Source organism: Aspergillus niger (genome assembly GCF_000002855.4).
Source record: "Aspergillus niger supercontig An16".
Classification (NCBI taxonomy): Eukaryota; Fungi; Ascomycota; class Eurotiomycetes; order Eurotiales; family Aspergillaceae; genus Aspergillus; species Aspergillus niger.
In genome coordinates, this window is record NT_166531.1 from 317,616 (window position 1) to 333,183 (window position 15,568).

The 15,568-nt window shown below is 50.8% G+C and overlaps 4 protein-coding genes across 4 annotated transcripts; 2 read left to right on the forward strand and 2 right to left on the reverse strand.

The window, feature by feature from the left end:
* Positions 1 to 174: 174 nt before the first annotated feature.
* Positions 175 to 1,311, reverse strand: An16g01530 (uncharacterized protein; the record flags this gene model as incomplete). Its single annotated transcript, XM_001397429.1, has 2 exons — positions 175 to 620; positions 681 to 1,311. 2 exons carry the CDS (start codon positions 1,309 to 1,311, stop codon positions 175 to 177), a joined length of 1,077 nt encoding a protein of 358 aa, XP_001397466.1.
* Positions 1,312 to 6,110: 4,799 nt separating this feature from the next.
* Positions 6,111 to 8,834, forward strand: An16g01540 (uncharacterized protein; the record flags this gene model as incomplete). The annotated part of the gene is made up of 5 exons (XM_059744933.1): positions 6,111 to 6,241; positions 6,340 to 6,577; positions 6,618 to 7,614; positions 7,665 to 8,063; positions 8,119 to 8,834. 5 exons carry the CDS (start codon positions 6,111 to 6,113, stop codon positions 8,832 to 8,834), a joined length of 2,481 nt encoding a protein of 826 aa, XP_059602705.1.
* Positions 8,835 to 9,833: 999 nt separating this feature from the next.
* Positions 9,834 to 12,616, reverse strand: An16g01550 (uncharacterized protein; the record flags this gene model as incomplete). The annotated part of the gene is made up of 3 exons (XM_001397431.3): positions 9,834 to 10,973; positions 11,023 to 11,921; positions 11,974 to 12,616. 3 exons carry the CDS (start codon positions 12,614 to 12,616, stop codon positions 9,834 to 9,836), a joined length of 2,682 nt encoding a protein of 893 aa, XP_001397468.1.
* Positions 12,617 to 13,509: 893 nt separating this feature from the next.
* On the forward strand, positions 13,510 to 15,326 carry An16g01560 (uncharacterized protein; the record flags this gene model as incomplete). The annotated part of the gene is made up of 4 exons (XM_059744934.1): positions 13,510 to 13,595; positions 13,655 to 14,314; positions 14,540 to 14,964; positions 15,091 to 15,326. 4 exons carry the CDS (start codon positions 13,510 to 13,512, stop codon positions 15,324 to 15,326), a joined length of 1,407 nt encoding a protein of 468 aa, XP_059602706.1.
* Positions 15,327 to 15,568: the final 242 nt, after the last annotated feature.

Here is a 15,568-nt window from a genome sequence, read left to right on the forward strand (position 1 = left end):
CTTGTACTTCTACGATCTTCCTCTTGCACCCAGTGCATCACGTGGTGATAAGCTGCCGATCAAGGGATAAAGGATCCGCGTTACTTGGACCTAGCCGGACGAACGGTGTCGTTCACATACAGTGAAGTGATATATGCGCATGATGGATTATATCTGGAATTTTGACATCACGGTCTATGAAATAGTAGACGCCTCTTCAAACAACTCATCGTCATCGCGCTCCTGTCCATAAAGCACTTCGCAGACTCCGCCTACTGGCACATCCAACACAGCATCCGTCCCTTCGCTCCATATCTCTTTCCAGTTAACCTTTCGGTTCTGCGGCCCCATAATTTGATACGATGTCGCGCCAGGTCTCATCTTCGCAGCTCCACCAGGTCTTCGCCTGCCCTTGCCATCAATGACGGCGACATTAGCCACCTCATCCACAATATTCTCCATGCTATTCATCGGTAGCGTCAGGTACCCCGTGTTGTATGACGCCAGGGCGACGTATATGTAGATGATGGACATCACCAGCCATGAGGGAAAGGCCAATGACCACCATCGATTCGGATAATAGTATATTCCAAGCTGGTGTAGAAACGGGGACGGCAGGTAGGACCAAAGGATGTAGATCACTGCGTGCCGGAAAGTGTTAGCATGTCCCTGGGCAGAGTGCGCGCTAGATAACAACTTACGGAAGGCTAAAGAGGAAGCAAGATATAGGACAAATCCATAGTATTCATACGTCGGCACCTTCGGACTGGCCCGGGGAACAGTCGTCGCGCGGCGGGCGGATTTCGCGACAGCAGCCTCCGTATCATTCGGTGTTTCCACATCCGAGCTGTCAGGGGTGGTAGGTCGAGAAGTAGTCGTGGAGAACGGCGGTCGGAGAAGGGAAGTCAATGATGGAGACGGGGGAAGCGGAGTTGGGGGTCTATTGTAGAAGGGTGGAGCAAAGGCGTTCGGCCCATGAAGTGAACTCGTGGACTGGCGAAATGGGTGATGCATAGAAAGACCATCTTCCGGTGACTGCTCCTCCGAATCCGTGGATGCATCCGAAAAGGCTTGATCATCTAGCGAATATTGCGATTGAAAGTCGGCATCGTCTTCTGCATCGATATCTGCATGAGAGGGTGAGGTAGGATCGTGGTCATCTTCTTCGACGTAGCCATCGTTTTGCGAGCTCAGTGTGGTTGTCGCAAGGTCATCGGCGGGGAGCGGCGGGAACGGTTGCTTGGGCTCGATCGAGGTTATCACCGATGGGGGCTCTGAATTATTTCGCAAATATCTGGAGTTCTCATCTTCTTCATTATCGAGAAGTGTCATGCTCGCGAATGTCTGGTCACGATCAGACACAGCTCATACGTAAGGTCAAGAGGAGTAGTCGCGATTTTGGTTATGGGCAAGCCTCCATAAAGCATATACTGCCGTCATTCACCGCTTATAACCATATCGTTCATCAGCGCAAGTGGAATGGATGATTACATGTCAATCTCATGGAAATTCAGCCCTCGTTAAAAAGTTTCGACTTCTCATGCATGATAGTATGATATTCGGACTAGTAACTGATGATAATTTCTTCTCAGAAGGTTTCGCTTATGTGTATGATTTTCACCGTCACATTGGCTTGACTACTAGTGAATATATATAACACTCATAAGAGGGATTTCTCAAACATCAACATCGAAAATCCGTTCAAAATGATACTATCCTGGTACTTTAAGACTACTAGGGATTGTTCCCATTACCACACTTTAATACAGCCTTACTGAATTTGCACGCATACGGAAGGCTTGGTTGTACGTTGATGGTGCCGAATTCTTATCCCAAGAGGGACGCTTGAACCGCTGGTATACTAGTTGTAGGCTCCTATTACCGAGTTAAAAAATTTCCCATACTCCCTATACAGAAGATCATAAGCTTTGAAGACTGGCTCGAGTGCACATCATGATACGATGTATTGTAGTTATCGGTTCACAATCTAGATTCCCACATAGCCACTGACTTGTTGCTGCAACCTCGGGCAAGAATGTGGTAAATCACTGGGAAGGTGATATTAGTGCACATCATGATTGATTTCACTTTTGGAGACCACGGCCATGTTGACCTGCCTACGTAAGACCAGGCACTGGGGACTCAATCCGACCTAGACTGACTTTGCGCTTCTAGACCTTGACGGTGATGGTACTGCAGGGTCAACCAAGACACCCAGTGATGTTCGAGCAGACAGTACTACTGGCTAGAGTAGCCGTGCTATCCCACGAACAGATGCAGTGGAAGAACCCAATATTGAAAGGCGCGCTGGATAGGTTTGCTTTCAAAGCTGGGACACATAATAAGCTGACAGGCTCTTTGTGTCAGCCTCCCAAGACATTGCATTCTACAGATGGAGTACCGCTTACCACCCTCCGCAATCATTCAGTTGGGCTAATATAACTATATTGTGGCGCGTTGCCATCCTCGAAACGAGATCTGCAACGAATCATGGCCGGCGCTGGATACATACTGGCAAAATTTTAAAGGATGGATGAAAGCCAACTACTAGAATTACAGCGAGACCAACAAACACAGCAGAGAGGTTATCAAGACTGGGTAGTTGCTCCTAAACGTGAAGCGAAAATGGCGATAGGAGCAGCCGCAAAGTGGACTCTGATGTTTCACGCTGCCAATGACAGCTCCACGGTTGGCAGCCCTGAGAAATATTGATTTGATTAGACGCTGCCGCACCTCCTCAACTGCTTAGGTGAATGAGCACGAATAGCAGCCTGCTCATGCCGGTACTGGGTAATGAGATAGAGAATAAATAGAAAAGTAAGCCAGCCAGGCTCTGCCCCCTTTGTTGTGGTACAAAATATTGACAAATGCAATGATACTTGAGACCATGTGTAGTGACTGCAGCCCTGATAATCCAGTCGTCGACTATGGCCGGTTTCGATGCTTTAGCGGTTAGCTTTTGCGGTTAAGTGGAGTAGTCTTCTTGTTACCCGAACCTAGTGGGTGCGAAGGGGTAATAGTGTCAAATGAAGCTTTCAAGGTGCCTTTGACGTTGACTGCAAGATGATGTAACCACCATTATCGGTTTATGTTTCTAGTGACTTGGGTTTCAGTGCCAACTGCTCCTGTTTCGTAGATTGTTTTGCAGCCTCCTTACCTGTTTGATCTCATCTACGCTCAAGGAGGTTCTTGCCCACAGCTTTTGTCGAGACAGTCTTTCGAGGATGACCTATATGTCGATGGAGATATATCCCAAGGGCGCTAGTGGTGTACCCTTATTAAGCTGCCGAGATAGGCTTGTGGAGTATAGCAATGGGCTTCCCGGACTATTGGTATGGCAACTTGTTAAGATTTCAGCTAGGATCGCGCGGGGCCGTAGGCATATACTTATCGAGAAAGCAGCTTGTGGTCACCATATAGCCGACTACACACGGCTATCAGCTTAAGGCATCAAGCCACCAAAAGCTTAGCGTAGTTACTCCCAACCACACCTGGGCTCTGCTGTGCTGGCGCACGCAAGGGATACCTCCCCGAGACCGCGTGGAGAAAGACGGTTGGTGTGCCCTTGATGCTGTAACACCAGCGAATACCTCTATGTTGGGAACATTTTGTGAAACCACCCGAGAGAAAGTACGACGCGTAGGAGACCTGCAGAGTGCGCGTACAAGTTAGTCTGAAAGGCCAGACCTTCGTGTATGCACGAGATTCAAGGCGATCAAGACGCCGCATCTGTAATGATACATTCTTTTCTTATTGCTTTTGTGAAACAAAGCGCATCACCAACCAGTTCCTCTCCTAAGGGACGTCCCGTGTTGTAGCTTTCATGTCCTTAACGGGTCGATCTATCCCGTAAACGAACGTACATTCCGCGGCCATCGGAGGAATTCAGTGCAACTAGCGTCGAGAAAAATGTCGCAGCCTGGCAAGAAACAATATTACTTCGTATAGGTAGTACTGACAACCCGGGCTAGTTGCACCGGATTGAACCTACCTTGAAGTGTACTGGGGTTCTTCTTGTCCAATATGGTATAGATGAATAGCGCTGCAACAAATAGGTTTCTGTCGACAAATGTCTCGGGGTAATCGGCAGTCACACTAATAGTATATCGCTGTGCAAGTAGCTTAAACAAGGCATTGTGCGTGTCTGTATTCGTGGAGCTGCAGTCCTGAGTGTTGCCCTTTGTGTTGTGGTTGTTTGACAGAGTGAAGTCACCGGATCCCCGACGTGTGAAGGAACCTCCCCGATGCCCGTTTGGGATGGCGGGACCTCCAACCTCGCTCCCCCTTGTTTCCCTCCCTCAGTCATCTTACATCCCCTCATTCCTGACCATATCTACCTAAGGTGTCCCGCGAAACAGTGCTAATAACTGTGTTCCGTTATTCAACGGGGACAGAGCTGAGTATTGCCCCGTCAGGCCATGATCGACAGTGGACGATCGGAAGGACAGTACGGAGTAGTTGGAAGTTGGAACATCGCTGTCGGCTTTGATTTCCAGCCAAAGAAAATTGCTCCACGCCTCCCTGATCTGTGTAGGCATCCTGCGCCAGGCACTGCAGACAAACAGCAGCTAGCAGTGTGGGGAGACTATGCTCTTCTGGGGTTACAGGGCATGGCCTCTGTCGGTCAACCATGCGGCAGCAAACCCAATCTAATTGCACGGTGAACCAGACTTTGAACACGGCATCTGTGCATTAGCCAGTCAGTGCAGAACTTGACATCTGACAGTAGGACGGCTCAACTGACGTCGGTCTCATGCAGTGGGACTGGAAATGATTTGGCATACGCCGGGGCTAACACCTCAATAGCATCGGGACTACGACTGATATGGTGTTGGGACTTGGGAGGGGAAGATCTGGTCATGCAGATGGCACTAAGATGATCCATGGTTAGCAAGTTTTAGGGCGCTCGGCGGATTCCCGGGAGCTGTCTCGGTCTTTTGCCCACAAGCTGTCCTCCGGATGCGATGGAACAGGATAAGTTGGGTCTCCTCCCAAATGGAAGTGGCTTTTACTGTTTAGATACTTGATATAGAAAACTACTGCATGTCTCAGTGCAACTTCAACGTGGTACTCTGCTGTACGGCCGAAACCTTTGGTTCAAAGGAGCCTAGACATCCCTTGCGGAGGCTTGAGGGCCAGACGGAGCTGTGATATCGCTGATCGGCGGGACCCATCCTCTATTGGATAGCCTGCCCTCAAGCCTATGGGACTAGTGAAGATTAGCGACTGTGGTAGCCTTCCTGCAGCCGATCTCATGCGCGTTCCGCAAAAGGGGGTGTTTGCAAATTATCATTGGGCCTCGACTTGCACTTTTGGGTTGTCCAGTGTCCATGCCTCCATGGGTCCCGACGAACTCTTGATCTGGTTCGCAAGTAAAATTTCTCGACCCCTGGCTTCCGGTTGACATGCTGTGTGTAACTGCTCCATAACCCAGATTGATTGCGTCCGCGTTCCAGCGCCCACGCACCGTGCCCGACGGCAAGTGGATCAAAACCTACAGTCGGTCAGTCGCTTAATTGTCAAGTGCCCGGAATTACAATTTAGTACTTCTGTACGGTGGTCCTCGCCGAGGGCAGGGCGCATAAGCGAACCATGATTGGTGATGGCTGATTAAAATCCACGATAAACACTCGCACATTCCAAACAATTGGATTTCTTGGTCGTCCAATGATAGCCCTGTCAGACAGCACTAGCGCATGCTTCAGCTTGTCGGGGCCAGTAGTAGTTTTCACTTGACACCTTTGAGTGACAGGTCCGACAGGTTTCTTGCTCGTGATTCACACACCATGGAATCCGCGACTGTGTGGAGGCAGGGGCCTATTCCCAGAATAAACAAGACCTGTACGGAGTAGGGCTAGCTATATTACTTATCTACGCCGCCGCCCTTAATCGGACGCCCTTGCCTGCTTTCCACTAAGAGTGGCCAGACGAAGGCCGTCTGAGTTCACAGACAACCACCATGGCCTACCAACGAGCTCTCAAGGTCCTATTTACACGGGATATCCTCGTATGTAGCAAACTGAATCCTCTTTACCTTCCAAGATGTTAACACTAGGCCGTTCCAGAATCCCGACAATGACCCTAATATCGGTTCATCACGGGGAAATGCGTCCTCGACGACATCCGATGCGATGTCGGATCTTGGCCTTGGAGGGGATTCGACTTCCCTTTCAGCATTCTTGACCACACTGATACCAGCGTTGGTGATCGCTGCGTTTTGGTTCGGTCTCTTCTTAATCTGCCGGCGAACCCAGCTGCGATGGTACGCACCGAGGACTCACCTGCCATGTTGGCACCAGCAGTACGTTTCTCGTTGTCTGTTCCCTATTTCACTAGAATCTGTCGCTAAGATGCGCATAGTGAGCGTGCCCCACGTTTACCTTCGGGGTTTATCAATTGGTTCGGCCAATTCCTGAAGATCTCCGATGCCCAGGTCCTCCGACATTCCTCCATGGACGGGTATCTTTTTCTCCGATTCTTACGCGTGCTCTCTGCCACATGCTTTACTGGTTGCGTTATAACCTGGCCAATTCTGCTTCCAATTAATGCCACGGGTGGCGCAGGGAATACCCAACTGGACGCCCTAAGTTTCAGTAATGTGACCAACTCGCAGCGTTACTATGCACACACAATTATAGCGATTGTCTATTTCAGTGAGAGATCCCTCCAGTATAACGGATGAGCGCCACGGACTAATGTTTTGTGTTGAAGCCTTTGTTTTCTTTGTGGTCACTCGTGAGAGTATCTTCTATGCGAACCTACGCCAAGCATACTTCAACTCCCCGGCCTACGCGGAGCGTATCTCTTCGAGGACTGTCTTATTCATGTCAGTACCGGAGGAGTATAAGAACGAGAAGACACTGCGCCAGGTTTTTGGAAACAATATTAACCGAATCTGGATCACGTCCGAGTGTAAAACCTTGGACAAGAAGGTCATGGAGAGAGCAAAGCTAGCCTACAAACTGGAACATGCTGAAACAAAGTTGATTCGAGCAGCAAATTCAGCGCGGCTGAAAGCCATCAAGAAGGGGGTCGCCCTCTCGAAGCCATGCCTGGATTCAGATAGCTGCGAAGAGTGCCAATCGAACACTTCCACAACATATCATGGGATCAAAAGACCTACTCATCGTGTTAAGATGTTCGGCAAAAAGGTCGATACAATCCGCTGGTTACGCGCTGAGTTGACGAAGGTCATCGAGGAAATCTCTATCCTCCAGAAAAAGCACCGCAATGGAGAAATGAAGAATCTTTCTGCCGTTTTCATCGAATTTGCCACTCAAAAGGATGCGCAAGTTGCTCTACAGACCGTATCCCATCATCAGCCACTTCACATGACGCCTCGTTTCATTGGTATTTCGCCAAACGAGGTCGTTTGGTCAGCTTTGAACTTGAGCTGGTGGCAGCGGATCGCGCGCCGGTTTGCGGTTCAGGGTGGCCTTGCTGCCCTCGTTATTTTCTGGTCTATCCCATCTGCCATGGTCGGAACGATCTCGAACATCACTTATCTCACTAGCATGATCCCATTTCTAGGCTTCATCAACAAGCTTCCGTCGGTCATCTTAGGTCTTATCTCTGGTCTACTACCTTCCGCTGCGCTCGCTTTGTTGATGTCTCTGGTTCCAATCATTTGTCGAGGTACGATTTCCCCACTTGTTCGTGACCTGCAGCTTCTAACCATTACACAGCCTGCGCCAGAGTCTCTGGTGTGCCGTCGACGTCGCGCGTGGAACTCTTTACCCAGAGTGCACACTTCTGTTTCCAAGTAGTGCAAGTCTTCCTTGTCACTACGTTGACTTCGGCGGCATCGGCTGCGACTGCTCAGATCATCAAGGACCCTCTATCGGCCAAGGATCTTCTGGCCGAGAACCTACCAAAAGCGACCAATTTCTATATCTCCTATTTTCTTCTTCAGGGCCTGACTATGAGCTCCATGGCGGTCGTACAGGTTGCAGGGGCTGTCGTCTTCAAATTCATCACAACGTTCTTCGACCGTACCCCTCGACGACTATACCAGAGATGGGCTGCCCTGAGTGGTGTAGGATGGGGAAATGTGTTCCCTGTTTTCACAAACATGGGTGTGATTGGTACGTTCAATTTTGCCTTTTCAGGCTTTTTCTGAGTCTAACATGATCTTCGCAGCAATTACCTACTCGTGCATTGCTCCGTTAATTTTAGGATTCGCCTTTGTCGGACTCTACCTTGTGTACCAAGCATATCGGTACAACTTCTTATTCGTTTACGAACTCCGCATCGACACCAGAGGCCTCGTGTATCCGCGCGCACTGCAACACCTCTTGACTGGTATCTACCTCGCAGATATCTGTCTAATCGGTCTCTTTGCCATCAAAGGAGCCATCGGACCACTCATCATCATGGCCCTGTTTCTCATAGTGACCATCCTAGCCCATATATCCCTCAACGATGCGCTGGAGCCGCTGTACTCTTTCCTTCCAGCCAACCTGGATGTTGAAGAAGAGTCGCAGCTATCCAAAGCGGAAGCAGATGCCCTGAACCCCCGCTCAGTGGGCAAATGGGAAGCGGCCTGGAAATGGTTCCACCCCAATTTGTATCGCGACTACGCCGCACTGCGCGGAAAAGTTCCCCGCGACCATGTGGAGATCCGATACACAGAGGAGGAAAGAAACAAGGCCTACTATGAGCCGTGCATTACCGCACGAACCCCGACTCTTTGGATCCCACGGGATAAATGGGGATTCAGCCAACAGGAAGTGCTCGATACGGACCCGTGCATTCCTATCACAGACGAGGGGGCTCACCTGAACGAAAAGAACCGAATTGTCTGGGACAAGTATGATCCTAAGCTGCCGCTGTGGGAACTGAAGATTCTTTATTAGCCTGCTCTGCCTTACGATTAACGATTTAATGCTGGATTGACTTGGCCACAAGATTGTGACATTTACCTATCTGCCTACCTATCTATCTATCAACTGAATAATATTAATCAATGGATCCAATCAACTATCTATTCTGTACTATGCTCCTGCAATCCATGGTAAGCAAAATCCCACGTCAACCGCTATCATATGCATCCGGGATTCATCTTTCTTTCCCCGGCCCCCAAACTCTAATTCTAAACAATGCTCCACCCCGGCCAAAGTCTATAGTATTTCCCCATCCCTTGCAGGATCTTGGATCTTTCGCCGAGACAAGATTGATTGCCTTCGAATCTACGGAGTAGAATAGACCGAATTAAAAGTGGGCATGATCCAGATTGGGGTCCCACTGCCGTTGCTAAGCGGATATCAGTCTTCTATATTTAGTGAATAACATAAGTACCATACTGTCTTCTGCTCTGGCGTCTACTGGTAGGCAACTGTACGGAATACATACGTAATAACTTTATGGTGGGTTGAGTAGGAAGCTTTTAACTATGTGTGGATCTATACATATCACATTCTGATAGTAGGGTTTCTGTTGACGAGGCATTTGCAATGAGCTAGTACTAGAGGTTTATAAACATTTAATCTTGGAACAAACCGAGGATATGAGGGATTTACGGGCTTTGATATGGAAATTGAATATTCAATTTACATAGGCCGAAATATAAGTTTGAATTCCCTATGTCCTGTATGGAAACGCTATGTATTATTCATAAAGATAAATACCATTTGCTCAGATATATATCTACCGGAATAAAAAGACACCCAATACCAGATAAATCCCTATGGCCATAGTGGCCTCATATCGCGCTCGTGAATGATTGTGGTCGTAGTAGGGCATGATAGACATTAAACCCCGCCTGGTTGCAAGGCGGTTACATAAAATACATAAAGTCATGTACATCGTTGGGGACCCGAAAGTACGGGCAGACTGTCTAGTCTTGCAATGCAAGCTCACATCACGATGCAGTCTTTGGGTCGGTCTCTTGTGCGTTCCGAGGGTCCGGTGGTGAGAGGCACACCCGGAGGTCGTCTCCCCTGTTGGGTTCTTTGGTACGGAGACGCATTAGATGAGTCTGTGAAGTTGGGGCTCCGCTGGGGCGACGGGTATACTGGACTTCTCGCTGCCTGCTCATATGAAGGCGGGGGGACGTCGTCGTCATCCGTCGGCCGGATGGTTGGTATGTTGGACTGGGAGTACCGGGCAGGACGCTGACTTTGCCTTGAGGAGCGGTTTCCAGATGCAACTGTGGCGTATGAAGCACTGCTGGGGTTTACAGCGCTTGATGAACGGTTGCGAGTGTATGCTGCCCCGGGTGCTAGCCCCGATGATGGGGGGTGGGAGACTGAAGCTCGCTGGGAAGGGTTTCTGTTGGTCGAATCTCTATTGGTCGTGGCATTGGCTCGTTGCTCTTCTTCCTGGTACTGGAGAGCGAGCGCGTAGGCGTAGTCTGCATCGGCCTGTTCCTGGGGAGTCATGGTGCTGCTACGCTGTTCATGTGGCTCGGGAGCAAGGCCGGTATTGCTCGATGTTCTTGGGCCCGATGGGTCAGAAGGGGGAGGAGCGTCATGGCTGACAGGGCGAAAGTCTCCGGAAAAGAAACCAGCTTCTGAACCATTGACGTCGACAAGACTCTCCCATACAACCTCAGCGTGGCTGGAATAACCAGCATCGGTAACTAGCGTAAAGAGCTGATCGAGTCGGGGATGTTTGTACAGCGTCGAGAAATGATCGTTGCGGAATAGGATCGAGAATGATCCGGGCTGCAATGTCGTCGCTAGATGATTCAAGCCGAAAGTGCTCAGTTGAGTCGCGTTCTCGAACTCCGTGAACTTTTGAATGGTCTGGATATCACTCATGACGAGTTCTTCCTCCGGTGTCAATGCGTTGCCTCGCATAACGCGGTCTTCCAGATCTTGCTTCCGGAAAGGAAGCAACTGAATATCTTCGTGATACTGACCCACGCGGGCCAATGCTGCATCAGCCTCTGTTGACGGGGCTGCAAGCCATCCGTGAACTAAGGGGACTCCGAATGTTCCATAGAAACGGATATCTTCGGTTTCAAGGAAAGTACCCAGCGCATCATTAGATTCCTGCTCTGGTCAGTTGCTGCGTCCATTAACATGTGTACGAATTACTCACCAAAGTGAGTTGCGGATTGACATTCATGCCGGTATGCAGCATAGTCAGAAACCGACTGAGAGCTTCGATATCAGGAAACTCGTCATCGGGCCCCAGCCGTGTGGTCAATTCATCAAAGAGTGCCTCAATCAGCAACCCTAACGAGATTTGTTCGCGAGTCTGCAAAGCTCTCACAATCGGCGGCTGTGAGTCGTGGATTGTAGAGCGTAGCACAAGAGCATTGACCAGTGCCAGAAGAGGACACGGTCCATTTTTATTCTGTACCAGGATAGGCGACTCGCGTAACTTGCCGGTGCTATCAGCCCAGTTGACGTGTCTGATCGAGTAGGTCTCCGACCGCTGTTCTTGCTGTCGCTTCGCTTCGGCTTCTGACATTGGTCCACTGAATGCTGAATGAGTATAGACGGCACCAGGGCCTTTCGAGCCATCGGGCAAGGGGGGAGCGTCGCCAGGCTTCTCTCGCAAGATTTCTTCCTGTGGACCCTCTGGCGAGTTAAGATTGTAGCCTTGAGGCGCTTTGGTAGGGGCATCTGTTTTGGGTGGCGGAATAGGGGCTTCATCCAGTTCAATCAAGACGTGAGACGAGCCGGTGGTATTGCTGGATATAGTCGCCGGAGTACTCATACTCCTCGCCGGGGATTCCCTGCCCTCGTCATGTAACTGTGGGGTTGGCTGGAGATACGTTTGTTGACTAGTATACGGTGCACCTGGCACATTCGTTGTTCCATAATGTATGCCAGTTTCTTGGCCAGCATATAATTGACTCTGGTCGTGGTATCCGTACGGTTGCGAAGACGCGGGGGGTTGCATCGCAGTGGACTCTTCACCAACCCAGGGAGTCTCTTCCTCGGGCTGATCAAAGAGCGATAAGCGCGCTGTCATCGGGATGTATCCCTCGTCTAAGTGGGTCAGCCTAGGCTGCTAGATCAACGACAGTTGGACAGTGCATACCTTGTCCGAGGTGTCCACTAGCACCGTCGTGAAATTGGGACGACTCCCCATATGAGGTGTGAGAATTGCGATCTTGCCATGGATTTGGTTCCGGCGACCTCGGTTTCAGAAAAGGGTTGTTCGACTGTAGCTGCACCGGTGATTGACCCGTGTACTCCCTGTCGGGTCGCCATTCCGCAGCACCTCTCTCTTGAACACCAGGAAAAGAGGTAGATGGAACTTGGTCTGATGCGTTTCCGTTCACCATCCCCATACCCTGTGAAGGACTACTAGCTATTTGCCGAGGAGATGCCACCGAATCCTGGTGATCCAAACCGAACCGCGCTGTGAGCTCGTCCGCCCACGGATTCGACCCGTCCCCGGCCGAATTCCGGATTGGCGACCTCTGCGCCTGTTCCAACGGCATGAGGTCAAAGGCTGGTGAGGTATTGAGATCGGGAGAAAAGACCGATTCCTGAGAAACAACCCGATGAGGTTGAGGAGAGCTTTGAGCCCGTCGCGGGCGAGTCAGGCGTTTTGGCGACGAGGATGAGAGGGATTTGGAAGTCGGGGAGAGTTTGGAGTTGGTGAAGCGGGATCCAGTACGGTCATTCCCTTGAGGAAGGCTGTTGAGGCGTGGCGGAGCTCGTTTTCGCAAGACCATGAGGCGAACTCTTAGTGTACGAGGCCCGGGGTTGCCGAGCTCACGGGGGGGATTACAAGAGGGTTGGACAAGCTTGGGGGCCAATAAAATGCGGTCAAGGAGCCAGTCAGAAGAGTTAGATCGGCAGGCTCCCTCTGATGACAGGTGAGATTGCCTAGTTCGACAGTCTGACGCACGAATGGGCGCCAAAGTGTCGTAGACGTGGTTGGGAGCTCTCGGGGATGTATACGTAACCAGGCAGTGGCTCCGAAAGGGACGATGAGATCAAGATTAGCCAGTATACGCGAGAAACAAAACAACAGCCTCAGCCATGCCTTTTGCAGGGAGGGGATGGTCGATCCTAGGCAGCAAGAAGAAGATGCAAAGCAAAAATTGAGGGAAGAAAGGCACGCGAAGTCAACAACAATGGCGGGAATGACCGTTGAGGGTCACAGGCACCCGGATTCCCTGGCGGAATGAATGAATGGATGCGATCGATGCTCGGGATTGGCGGTGGACCCCTGCCTGTTTTCCCGTTACCGCTGTTACCGCTGTTTGGTGCGGGGATTCGCAATGTGGCTGCCTGCTATTACTGTCTCGTATGGTCACGTCCCCGCTGGCACCGCCACACTCTCCGCGTATTGCGCACCGCCACTTGAAAATGACGTATTACCGCGGAAGAGAGGAAGAACAGATGATCCGCTGCTATACTCATTACATAAGCCGTGCATTATCGCAAGTGATAGAGGGTCCGTGCGCTATCGCAGAAAAAAGTAACGGAAGTCCATCGGAAACAAAAGCTGCTACGTTGGCGGGGTTATTGGCTCTGGTCGCTTGAATTGATCTTTTTGTTCTTTGCGTATAATGCGCTGATCCTTATCCCGTCACATATACGTTCTAAAACCTCCCACATCATGCATTCCTACGTGCGACCAAATCAATTCGTCGCCTTCAAGCTCCCCTCCGAGGCGACGAGGATCCAGAAAGTCGTTCCCAATACGTATGCGCGCAAATGCTCCAATTTCTCAGGAATCGCACAGTGCTAATTATATTTTACAGACAAATTTCTCTAGGCAAATACGGCGCTTTCCCCGCCAACCAGATCATTGGCCGCCCCTTCTATCTGACCTTCGAGATCCACGAAACCCCCGGACAAGCTGATAGCACCTACCTCCGCATCGTATCGGCGGCGGAACTCCACGCGGAATCCCTCATCACCGAGGGCGAAGGCGACGGCGATGATGTGGAGGTCAATGAAGACGGCACCCCGGTGCGGTCGAATCGCGAAACCATCGACGACCGATCTACGCAAAAGTTAACGCTAGAGGAGATTCTGGCGCTGAAGAAGGAAAGCACCGGCGCGGGAAGGGAAATTATTGCGAAGCTGCTCGAGTCGCATCAGGCCTTGGATCAGAAGACGGCATTCTCACTGGCCAAGTATAAGCTGCGGAAGGAGAAGAAGTACATGAAGCGGTTCACAGTGATTCCGTTGGATGTCAGTCTCTTGACGAACTACATGCTTGAGGACAAGGATGCAGCTCGGACTATGGAATTGCGCGACGAGCTCATCGGGCTGATTGGGTGTTGGGGAAATGTACACCATGGTGGAAGCACCTCTTTTGACGAGACTGTTACGTCGAAACCGAATGGTCGCTATCTGGTTGTTGATGATACAGGCGGTCTGGTCGTCGCAGCTTTGGCTGAGAGAATGGGAATTCTGTACCCTCATGATGGCGAGAACGATCAGGAGCAACAGGACGCCATTGAGCGACCTGCCGCGGCGGAAGCTGATGAGGCAGAGAAGCCCCAAGACGGCGAAGAGAAAGCCCAGGATGGAGAGGAGCAATCCACGACGACCACACATCGCCCACCCCGTCGGCCACAGATGTCCGCTTCAGGAAACACTATCACCCTTCTCCACGCCAACAAGCAGCCTAACCTAAGTCTCTTGAAATACTTTGGCTACGAACAAGACAGCCCGAGCGACACACATCCCCTCTACACAAACCTCAAGACCGTCTCTTTCATGCAGCTGCTCGACCCCATGGCGGACAACATCTACTCCGAGGAGCCGTCAGTAGTACCCGAAGAAGAGCTTGCTACATACAAGGCCAGCAAGCGTAGCGCCTACCACCGCAAGCGCGGGCGTTGGATGCGCGTCCGCAAGGTAGTCGACGAAGCTCGGGCGGGCGGCTTCGATGGTCTCATTATCGCCTCTCTAATGAGCCCGACGAGTATCCTGAAATATACTGTCCCATTGGTGGGAGGCTCGGCACCGATTACTATCTACTCACCCACCGTTGAACCGTTGACAGAGGTAATGGACTTGTATTCGACAGCGCGCAAGAACGCCTACATCGCTCGGAAGCGTGAGCTACAAGAACAGCAACAGGCTGAGGGCCAGGATGAGTCTGGCAAGATGCGCCCTGCACTGGAAGAGGAATTCACAGTCGACCCTACCATGTTGCTTGCGCCGACACTGCAGACCTCCCGAGTACGTGTCTGGCAGGTCCTTCCTGGGCGGACACATCCGTTGATGTCGGGACGTGGTGGTGCAGAAGGGTACATCTTCCATGGCATCCGGGTCATCCCGACGCAGGAGATCATTGAGGCAGCTGGAAATCCAGGCCGGAAGAGGAGGAAGGTGACCAAGGAGACAGAGACACCGACGCAGACGCAAACTCCGACGGAGACGCAGACAGGCAGCGGGGATGTGGAGATGACGTCGTGACCTATCTCAGTTCAGATTCTATATTATTACCTTACCTGTAAGATAGCCGGGAATGGGCTGAAAGAATATACCATGTGAACATCACTACATGAAATAAAGAGCCCCGTCGAAGTGATAAGAGGGAGCCATCTGCCCGACAGCTCCAGGATATTCGTCACCGACACCATCGGAAATGATACCAACCAAACACAAAGCAATTGGATCAAAACGCTTAAAGTTGAAATATACACAGAGTAAAAGTG